Raw genomic sequence first — 11,401 nt, forward strand, 5'->3', positions numbered from 1 at the left:
CGAAACCACGTCACCATCATCATTACAAAGTAGCACAGAGCTCAGCCAGCCAACGCAGGGCGGCCCCGATCCCAACTCACACCCCCTGGCTTCCCCCTCAAGAGGATCATCATGTGACGCCACGGCAGGCAGCAGGAAGTCACGCAGGGTTGGGATGCTCGGGAAGAACTGGAGCACGATCGTTCCAAGTTCTAGGAGCTTAGAAGCACTGATAGAGAGGACCAAAGCCACGCTGACAGGGAAGGGTGGTGGTGGTCAGAATTCCCCGTCTCGAGAAGTCCCTAAAGTACAGAGGATTTTCTCTGCCAAAACATTGCCCAAAAGCTTTTCCCAGGGTTCGGTCTCCAATTCACCTGGTGGAGGGCTGCACAGAGTAGCCTCGCAGCTGCTGCCGGGACCGACAGCGCCAAGACTGGATGCAGACAGCTGGAGATACCGCGGGCCACTGAGTCAGTGCTTCCTCAGGAGAAAAAGAGCTACTGACGGTAGTGGTGAAGTGTGTTCTTTCAGCACACTTCCAGTCAGCTGCCAGGCAAAATCAAAGCAGAAAGCAAGCCATAAAGCAGAGCAGGGTAATAAGGCGGCTCCCGTGAAAGACATGAGCCTCGCAGCCAGGCTTGCTTACATTAATGCAATGAAGGGAAAAACCTACAGCCTCCACACAGGGTTCGCGCTAGCACGGAAGGATGCCTTAGACATGATTGGCGTTCTGCAGTCCAGCACAGGCCACAAAAAGCAGGTGGTCCAGGAGGCTGATACGGAAACATTCTCCCAGCTGCTCCTCATGCAGGCCAAAGTGCTGAGCAGCTCCTGCAGACAAATGGCCGAGGAGTACGGCAGCCCCGAGGAGCTACTGCTCACTCTGACGCACAGCTTCCACACACTGTGCTGTCTGACACAGGCCTGCATGTCACTGGTGGAAGGCCTGAGCACGGAGCGGGAGCGGCGAGAGCTGCTGGCCAAAGTGGACGAGATCGTCGTGACCTACGTGAGTCTCCTGAAAGCTGCCGAGGCGGCTTCAGGAAGCTCGCCCACTGACCAAAGTGTGAATGCATTGACACATCACTCTGCCACCATGTCTGCTATTATAACCGCACTAATTCACTCACTGCAAACACTGCTCAACAAATAAACGGTTGTTTTTTAGTTGTGATTGATTGATTTTAAAGCCATACATAAAAAAACATGGGTTTTAAAAAACAAACCAATGTGAACTGCTGTGAAGAGAAAAAATAAATAAAACGAAACAATTTTGCCTTGTGTAGACATAAATATTTTATGTAAAGTAAAATATTCAAATGATGTAAATCCTCTACATTTCAAACAGATTATATGGAAAACTCTATGAAAATACATACAACTCTCTGAAGTATCTAATAAGAATTATTTTACATTGTATTAGTAACATGTAGATTATTACAACCTTGGTAGTCCCTTGTTTATAAATGGTCAGTAAATATATATTCAGAGTTTATGTTGGGAAATATATACAGCTGTAAACGAATCGCTGCAGGACAAGATGTGATTGAATAAAGTGATCAGAAGGTTTTTTTTTTATTTTAATAACTGGATTTATTTAATATCTACTCTGTGTGAAAAATATACTTTCCTGTTTTTTTTTTTGTCAATATCGCTACAAAATAAAACCTTCAAACTGTTTTAATCCGAAGAAATAATTTTGTCTGTTTTTGTCATATTACTAACAAAATAAATTCACTCTTTAGTTTAACAAAATTCGAAAAAACCTCTATCCTCCAATTCAGCAAAATTCAACAATGACAGAAAATAAAGCAACATAATGAGGAGCCAAAATGGCTCCTTCTTGAACAGATGGCCATGCAATAGATAGAAAGATCTGGAATAGACGAGCTTAATGTTAGTCATGTAAAAGCTAAGGTTGGGACTTTGACAACATACAGTATTTGCAAGTAATAAGCAACAATTCTTTAATGCCTGTCCCACCGACGCACACACTACAACCTGTAGATGGCAATAGCGCACCTAAACCTCAATTACAAGCTGCAAAGAAGATGCTACCAAAATTCAGGCCAACAGTATCAGAGCTAACGTTAGCTACAACAGTGCTGCTACAGGCTAACTGTGTAGCCAGCACAATTTTAACAGTACCGCGAGTTTACACCAATGTGTAAATTCAAATTGAAAATCATGACAAAGTCAATCATCAAAGTTTATATCAGGTACTGACACTATCACAGTTAAAACCCTCGTCCACACTATGTTCAACTTAGACCCATCAGCCCACGATGACTGAATATTCACAATGTTAAACTATGTGGTCCGAACTGGAGAAAGTTCTCAGGCTACAACAGAGCGATACTTAAACTCCAAGAGCATTAAAAATCATTGTAAGTGGACTGAAGTGAGTGAGAGTGGTTGAGTTCGTGCACTGTATGAAAAAGCCGGTGCGGCGTTCAATTATTGCCATCACTTTAATAGCCGGTGCATTACAAGACTGACTGCATTCACTTCTGGCTTTACATTATTCATATCCACAATGTGCTAAGTCCATGTTCAGCTGTGTAACTTGTGTTAATAATTTAATAATCCATTCACCAGAGCCAGGGCGGAGGTAAGGCGTTACTGCTCATTTCACTTGTGGTGTGATTGTGAGATGTCAGTTTCCCAGCCGTGTGGGGCAGTAATATATTGATTTTTAATATTAATATTACAGCCACTGTGCTATAAAAACACTGGCACAGATGGTTAGGTGTAGTGTAAATATTTAGTAGTAATTCTTTTTTAATAGTACTGTTAAATAATAATGTTATTTGTATTAGAATCTAAAGGGTGTCCCGCTCAATCATACAAGGGGGCTCGTGGACCACATTTGGACCCCAAGCCTTGAGTTTGACACGTGTTATAGATGCATCATTCATTGTTTACACCCTGCTTATACATAAATTCCTTTTATGCCTTATTTCTATGTATTCCTTGGTGAAGATGAAGATAGATCACTGCTAATGTTGATGCTGCTGCTGAAAAAGAGCTTTTCGGTTTTCTGTCTGCAGTAAATGTTGTCATTTATTACACAGTCTTTGGAGCAGGCGTGATTTGGAGGAGACAGTGAATCAGGACAGACTGTGACATTCTGCAGTGTGACACGTTGTCAGGCCTCCCAAACAAATGCACTAAGTTTAGACGCGGCTTATTTCCAATTTAAAGGAACACACTAAGGCAGTGCTGACAACTGTTGTGAAGCAAAGCCATACAGTGATGACAAGGCAACAACCAAATAACAATAAATAATAAAATTAAGAATAAAAAAAAAGAACAGTCAACAACATACGTACAGCAGGATTTCAACCAGCAGGTATCTACATACAACAGTACCAAAGAAAAAGTCCAGGATGAAACGTTCTTGTGCAATAATACTGTTTCTACTACTGAAAAAAAACAAAACAAAACTATTAGACCAGCTGATAAGACTTGTCTGTGTAAACAGCCACATTAGCAGCTGGCAGACCTTAAAACTAAGTTTCGTCTTCCCCTGTAGGTGAAACAGAAACGAAACAGCACTTTCTCTTGATGATGACCATGGAAAAACCAATCAACTGCATCGTTCAACTGTCGGGGGCTTTTTTTGTTGTTGTTGTTTTGTTTGGGGTTTTTTTTACAGCAAAGACACATTTAAATGTTTTTAACATTCCTTTTTAACTAGTTAATTTGGTACTTTGAATTCACTTGTATCAAAAAGCAAAAAAAGCTCTGTATATGTACGACAGGGGTCACTAACTATATTTGTCAGAAGGCCGGAATTGTCCTGGACACCTTGGAAGAAACAACAATATTTCTATTGTTCTAATAATTCTGCTCAAGAATCAAACACAGATGGATAGTGTGAGGGTGTTGGTCGCAACAAGGAAGTGATGCTGCTCCAATTATACACACACTGCTGTGACCCGGTACACCTGCTACTTTCATAACATCAGCTACAACTGACGATCCATGTATGACCCATATTAACCTGACATCAGACCACACAGCGAGACGTCTTTACTGTTACGAGGACAAGGATGAGCCACTCGGTAAGTTCACCTGTTTTTCTGGTATTTGTTTGGACAAAACAAAAAGCAGTGATGTTGACCAACTAAAATAAATTAATTATTTACCAATTTTAATACTTCTGAAATAAATATAATATGGAAATATTTTTAAATATTTTTCTTTGTTTTTCTAAAGTTATTATTATTATTATTATTATTATTAAATCACAGCCTGTTATTCGTTTTGTTTTACATTGATTCCCTGTATGGTTTTTCTTAGTAATTTGTTCGTCTCGTGAATTTTTAGGAACCTACGATGGTTCCTGCCCAGATGTGCGTGGCACTGCTGGCCCTGTGGTGCTGTCTCTGTGTCTCCACAGCCACCGTCCTTTACCCCAAAACCCTGCCATGTGATGTGAGCGAGGCCACCAACGGCAGCGAGGTGAAGGTAGACTGCACCGACAGGAGCCTGACAAGAATTCCCCCGGGAATCCCCACAGACACCACCAATCTGACGCTCACCATCAACCACATCCCTGGATTGAACTCCTCCTCCTTCAACGGTCTAGAAAACCTGACTGAGATTGACATGAGGTGCAACTGTGTGCCCATCAGAGTTGGCCCCAAAGACAACATGTGCACAAAGAGTTTGACAATAGAGGAGAACACCTTCACCAGGCTCGGGGTTCTGCGTGCCTTGTACCTAGACGGCAACCAGCTCTACAGCATCCCCAAAGGCCTGCCCTCCAATCTGGTCCTGCTGAGTCTGGAAGTCAACCACATTTATTACCTTTCTAAAGCCAACCTCTCTGAGCTCACCAACGTTGAGATGCTTTACTTTGGTCAGAACTGCTATTTCCGCAACCCCTGCAATGTGTCCTACTATATAGAAGAAGGCGCTTTTTCTCATCTGAACTATTTAACCGTGCTCTCCCTTAAGTCCAACAACTTATCTTTCATCCCGCCGCGCCTGCCCACGAGTCTGAAGGAGCTGTATCTCTACAACAACAATATCAAAGAGGTCACTGATGAAGATTTCAAAAACTTAACCAACCTGGAGGTTCTAGACCTTAGTGGAAACTGTCCCAGGTGTTACAATGCTCCTTTTCCCTGTGACCCCTGCCCCAATAACTCACCGCTGAAAATCAGCGAGGGTGCGTTTAAGATGTTGACAAAGCTGAAGACGCTCCGCCTGCACAGCAACTCTCTGACGAGGGTGCCCTCAGCGTGGTTTAAGCACACGAGTGAACTGAAAGTGCTCGATCTCTCTTCAAACTTCCTGGCGAGAGAGGTTAGCATCACCAGCTTCCCCAGGAAATTGTGCAATCTGGAAGAACTGGATCTTTCATTCAACTACGAGCTGCAGCGTTATCCTCAAACCCTGAGACTGAGTGACTCCTTCAACTCTCTCACGTCCCTCAGGATTTTCAGACTGAGGGGTTTTGTTTTTCAGCAGTTCATGGAAGAAAGCATTGCTCCTTTAAAACATCTCCCAAACCTGGAGGTCTTTGACCTCGGCACAAACTTCATTAAAATGACAAACCTAAGTATTTTTATGGAATTAAAAAGCTTTAAAATAATCAGTCTGTCGGACAACAAAATATCTTCTCCCTCCGACAGCCAGGACTCTGTTGGTTTTAATGGAGGACAGTCCCAGGACTGGTCACCAATGTCAGCTGCATATCAGTACCAAAGTGAAGAATTCAGGGAAGTTCACTACTTCTATTATGACGAGTACGCTCGCAGCTGCAAATACAAAGACAAAGAACAGGGTGTTGTTGGGTCTTTTGTCCAAAACGAGTGCAGTCAGTTTGGCAAAACCCTGGATGTGAGTAGAAACAACATCTTCTTCCTGCATTCTAGGTTTTTGAATCTCAACGAGCTGGGGTGCCTCAATCTGTCTGGGAACGCCATGAGCCAGAGTCTGAACGGGTCTGAGTTTTCCAATCTGAAAAATTTAAAATATCTGGACTTTTCCTTCAACCGCCTGGACCTGCTCTACTCCACTGCATTTCAGGAGTTGATCAATTTAGTTGTTCTGGACATTAGTTACAACAACTACTATTTTGAATCTGAAGGTTTGACCCACATGTTGAATTTCACCAAGAATTTAAAGAATCTCAAAATCTTACTGATGAATCACAATAAGATCTCCACGTCTACTAACATGGAGCTGGAGAGTGAATCCCTGCAGAGGTTAGAGTTCAGGGACAACCGGTTAGATTTGCTGTGGAGAGACGGGGACACTAGGTATTTGAATTATTTCAAATATCTGCGCAACCTGACTGTCCTTGACATTTCTCACAACAACCTCTATTTCATTTCCGAACAAATGCTCAGCGGTTTGCCAGAAAGCCTGACTGAGCTTTACATGCAAAACAACAAATTGAAATCCTTTGCGTGGCTTAAGCTGAACCTTCTGCCATCTCTGCAGCTCTTAGATCTCAGTGAAAACAGTTTGGTGAGTGTTCCGGTGCTGTCCGACTGCACCACGTCCCTCAAGAAGCTCATTCTGACCAGAAACCAAATCGCAAAACTCAAACAGGATTTCCTCAAAGACTCCTTCAACCTAAAATATCTGGACCTCAGTTATAATTCCATAAAGCACATTGAACAATCCAGTTTTCCAGAGGAGGTCGTCAAACACATGGACATGCTGCTGCTGCATAACAACAAGTTTGTCTGCACGTGCAACGCCACGTGGTTTGTGACCTGGCTCAACACCACGAAGGTAACCATCCCCAGGCTGGCCACGGCGGTGACCTGTGCAGAACCAGGGGTGCAGAGAGGTCATCTTGTAATCTCCGTGGACCTTCAAGCCTGCCAGCACAACTCCCTGTCCATCATTCTCTACATCGTCATGACCTCAGCCGTCCTCAGCTTCTTCACCTTGACCATCTCCAGCCAACTTTTCCTGTGGGACGTTTGGTACTTGTACCACTTCTGCAGGGCCAAGTTCAAGGGCTACAAACGCCTGTACTCCCAGAGCTCCGACTACAACGCCTTTGTGATGTACGATAAAATGGACACTGCCGTTTCTGACTGGGTGATGAAAGAAATGTGTGTTCAGCTGGAGAAAGAAGGGGATCGTCACCTTAAACTGTGTTTGGAGGAACGGGACTGGATTCCCGGAACGCCCCTGATTGACAACCTGTCTCAGAGTATCCACAGGAGCGAGAGGACCGTGTTCATCCTGACCAACAAATACATCCAGAGTGGCAACTTCAAGACGGCCTTCTACATGGCTCACCAAAGGCTGATGGATGAAAAGAATGATGTCATTGTGTTGATATTTTTAGAGAAAGTGCCCTGCAATTCAAAGTACCTCAGACTGAGGAAGAGGCTGCACAGGCGCTCTGTGCTGGAGTGGCCCACCAACCCCCAGGCCCAGCCATACTTCTGGTTCAGCCTGAGGAGCGTGATGGCCACGGAAAGCCACAAACAATACAACAACCTTTTCAAAGAGACACTGTGACTGTTCCTAACAACGTAACGTCTCTTCATTTTCAGTTGATCCCACACAAACTTCTGTGTATTAATATTCATGTGTCACTAAGTAGCACGAGAAACTGCCAACATGAAATGGGGAAATGAAAGTGGAGAACTTCTTTATTTCACATTCTACTTCTGTTTGAGTGGTATTTTTACCTCATCATCTGATGGTGTGTTGCTTTTGTTTGAATTTGGCAGCAGCGCATGTGTTTGAAAAAATGTGGAAAGCTGATATCAAAGAGAGCAGGACGCATCTGTGCAGCTAGTTGACTTCTTTTTTACACGTTACCTGTGTACTCTCAAAACCTCAACGTTTTTTTTTTTTTCAACAATTCAAGGATTAAGAGTAACATATACAATACAGGAACAATGGTAAGTTTAACAAATATAAATATATATTACTTTATGTCAGTTATACATTTTATAGTTGTATATTGTACCTCGCAGGATTGAGTGCTTCAATGATTTTGTGCTAAAGAATTTGTAGGAACAGAAAATACCTTGTATGAATTCATTTAATCCTGAGAACTATTGACTTTTGCAATGGATTTTATTTTTTATATATATATTATTTTTAAATCAGTTCCATAAATAAAACACAGCATTTACAACATGTTAATGCTTATATTTAATCTCCTGAGCTAAAAACCTTGGCATAATTACTTGATGACGCTTTGTCAAAGTGGTGCGATCATGTTTTACCGTTCACATGCTTCAAGTATTATTAATAATATTAATAATAATAATAATAGTACTAAAACAGTTAATAAAATGATGTATCTGATCCTGTTGTACATTGTATGTTGTTTTCATAAACTTTTCACAAAATAATTTAAAGGCCTTTGTTTACTGACATATGAAGCGGTGTTTTTTATATAAACTTCCGATAATTTATAAACCGCAGGATTTATAAATTTATATATATATATATATATAATATTATATATTAAATTTATATGTTAGGTGACTTTATTTCGTTTGCTATAAGAAATAAGTGACGGTCAGGTTCCAAACGCTGTTCAGGTTAATTCGCTTACAAAATGCTGCCATCTGCTGGGCACAACCAGAAATGTCTTTAACAGTTGCATTGACATGTATGTATTGACATTGTTGGGAAAGGGCTTCCTGCACAACAGACCACAAATTGGTCTGTTTTTTTCTCTGATTTTTATAATGCCATTACAGGTTGTCATTATAGGGCAGATGCTCTTCCTGCTCTTCAGTTCATTTTGCCACTGTGACATCGAACGCATCTTCCCCGGTGTGTGTGAGCCCATGCGGATGCCACCAAAGTTTCCCTGTGACATCAATGTCTGCAACAACTCCAACATCATTTCCAACTGTAATCAGCGGCAACTCACCAACGTTCCTTCCGGAATACCAGGAAATGTGACTGTTCTCGACTTATCCAAAAATGATATTTACAATATTACAGCTGAGTCATTTTCCAATCTGTTTAATTTGACTATACTGAATTTGAACTTTTTGAACTACAGAAAAAACAAAGACAGGGTCATCATCAATTCAATGGCTTTCAAAAATCTGACAAAACTGACAGCTCTGAAACTGGTTAAAACTAACCTCACTGACATTCCTACCAACCTTCCCCCGAATGTCAGAAAACTTGATCTGAGCAACAACAACATTATGTTGCAAACCATGAACCTCAGCAGCTTAGCAAACATCACACATCTGTGGCTCACAAAAAACTGCTACTCGTGGAATCCCTGTAAGAGTTCTGTGACGGTAGAGAACAACACGTTTGCTGTAATGACCAAGCTAAGGATTCTGGATTTGACGTATAACAACTTAACCGCAGTTCCTAAAGGTTTACCTCAATCATTAGAGGAGCTAAGCTTAGGATTTAACCAAATAGCACACATATTTCAAGATGATTTCTTGGGGTTAAAGAATTTACAAGCTCTCAAATTTCAGGGAAACTGTCCTAGATGTGAGAACGCACCGTTTCCCTGTGTACCTTGCAAAAACTCCTCCCTGGACATCCACCCTCTTGCCTTCAGAAGCCTAACACAGCTGGAGCGCCTGCACCTGGGAGGAAACTCCTTACGCAGGCTGGACTCTTCCTGGTTCCAGAACCTGACAAAGCTGAAAGTGTTGTACCTTTCCTTTAACTTATTGGAAAAGGCAATAACTGAGGACGCACCGTGTCTGCAATACCTCCCACAGTTAAAGAAACTCGACATTTCTTTTAATTATGAACCCAAGACCTACTCAAAAACTGTGAAACTTTCACGGGACTTTTCACATCTTCACTCACTCCAAATTTTACAGATGGCAGCTTTGGTGTTCCAGGAGATTGGACCAGAAACACTCAGTTCACTGTATGGGCTCAAAAATCTTAGTGCACTCAACTTAGGGACGAACTTTATTATTAATTTCAATTCATCAGTATTTAGCAATTTTCCACAAACCAAGATGATATACCTGGCAGAAAACAGACTGTATCCAATGCAGGTAAATAAAACCCAACCGTTTAATGGAAATAATCAGCTGTCGGTCTTTTCTCCTCCACCTGTGTTGAACCCTCACGAAAGGACCATTAATTACGAGATAGCGCATCATCTCATCAAGCCAGAGTGCTACCAAGCTGGCCGAGTGCTAATCCTCAGCTCAAATAATCTTTTCTTCATTTCTCCAGAGCAGTTCCAAGGCTATGGAAACATCGCCTGCCTCAATCTGTCTGCAAATGGCTTTTCAGCAGCACTTAACGGCACAGAGTTCTCTTCCCTGCCCAACCTGACCTACCTGGATCTGTCGTACAACAAGATAGACCTGGTCTACGACAATGCCTTCAAAGAACTACAGAAACTCGAAGTCCTTGATCTCAGTTACAACTCACACTACTTTAAGTCATACGGGATCACGCATAATTTGCATTTCATACAAAATCTGCCGGTTCTGCGAGTGCTCAATATGAGTCACAATAGCATTTCCACGTTAACGACAAAAATGTTGAAAAGCAACTCCTTGTCAGAACTTCGGTTCACAAATAATGACCTTGGGTCCTTGTGGAAGGACAAAGAGGTCAGGTACATCCAGCTTTTTGCCTACCTTACTAATCTGACATTGTTGGACATCTCCAATAACAGGCTAACCAGGATTCCAGACTGTGTTTATCAACTGCTTCCTTCTCAGCTCACCAAACTATACATACAACACAACAGTCTGGCTGATTTTAAATGGAATGAACTAAAGCATTTACCTCGACTTCAGATTTTAGACCTGAGCCACAATTCTCTGTCCTTTCTGATTAATTTAAACTCAAACATGAGCCAGACTCTGACTTTTCTTGACTTAAGCAATAACCAAATCGTCCACCTAGATGAGGGATTGATAAATGGTCTCAAAAGCCTCAGGGGGCTCAGACTTAGCTACAACAAACTCACTATCATTAACGAGTCTACCTTTGTGAGCGGACCTGAAAATCCTCTTCAGACTTTGTTCTTGGATGGAAACCCTTTCCAGTGTACCTGTGATTCCTTAGATTTCTTCCTTTGGATTGGAAAAAGTGACATTAAAATCCCTAGACTGACCTACGAAGTGAAATGTGACTCACCAGCTAATCAGAAAGGACAAGCACTGATATACTTTGACGTCAACCAGTGCGTAAACGACAGCAAAGCTAGGTTGATGTACATCCTCTCCAGCTCCTTCATTATTGCCTTCATGTTTGTCACTACCGTTGCTCACTTGTTTTACTGGGATGCTTCCTATGTAATTCACTATTTGAAAGCTAAAATGAAGGGCTACAGATCACTGTATTCCTCTGACAGCTTCTATGAAGTCTTTGTGACCTACGACACCACAGACCCACATGTCTCTGAGTGGGTGATGAGAAATTTACGAGTGAAGCTGGAAGACGAAGGAGAGAAACATCTTCCGTT

At 42.0% G+C, this 11,401-nt stretch overlaps 3 protein-coding genes across 3 annotated transcripts in view; all 3 read left to right on the plus strand.

Annotated features, from left to right (window-relative positions):
- Positions 1 to 1,687, plus strand: part of frmpd4 (FERM and PDZ domain containing 4) — a 32,674-nt gene extending 30,987 nt beyond the window's left edge. Inside the window, 1 exon segment of the mRNA XM_025063801.1 lies at positions 1 to 1,687. This exon segment is cut by the window's left edge and continues 36 nt beyond it. Within this exon segment, the coding sequence (XP_024919569.1) occupies positions 1 to 1,132 (1,132 nt within the window). The 3' untranslated portion in view covers positions 1,133 to 1,687.
- Positions 1,688 to 3,827: 2,140 nt separating this feature from the next.
- Positions 3,828 to 7,517, plus strand: LOC103392029 (toll-like receptor 7). Its single transcript, XM_008328550.3, has 2 exons — positions 3,828 to 4,046; positions 4,312 to 7,517. Exons 1-2 carry the CDS (start codon positions 4,035 to 4,037, stop codon positions 7,477 to 7,479), a joined length of 3,180 nt encoding a protein of 1,059 aa, XP_008326772.2. The 5' UTR covers positions 3,828 to 4,034; the 3' UTR covers positions 7,480 to 7,517.
- A 214-nt stretch (positions 7,518 to 7,731) lies between these two features.
- Positions 7,732 to 10,405, plus strand: LOC103392044 (toll-like receptor 7). Its single transcript, XM_025063800.1, has 3 exons — positions 7,732 to 7,868; positions 8,682 to 9,971; positions 10,156 to 10,405. Exons 1-3 carry the CDS (start codon positions 7,866 to 7,868, stop codon positions 10,255 to 10,257), a joined length of 1,395 nt encoding a protein of 464 aa, XP_024919568.1. The 5' UTR covers positions 7,732 to 7,865; the 3' UTR covers positions 10,258 to 10,405.
- The last annotated feature ends 996 nt before the right edge of the window (positions 10,406 to 11,401 follow it).

Source organism: Cynoglossus semilaevis, chromosome 16, assembly GCF_000523025.1.
Source record: "Cynoglossus semilaevis isolate Cse_v1.0 chromosome 16, Cse_v1.0, whole genome shotgun sequence".
Taxonomy (NCBI): domain Eukaryota; kingdom Metazoa; phylum Chordata; class Actinopteri; order Pleuronectiformes; family Cynoglossidae; genus Cynoglossus; species Cynoglossus semilaevis.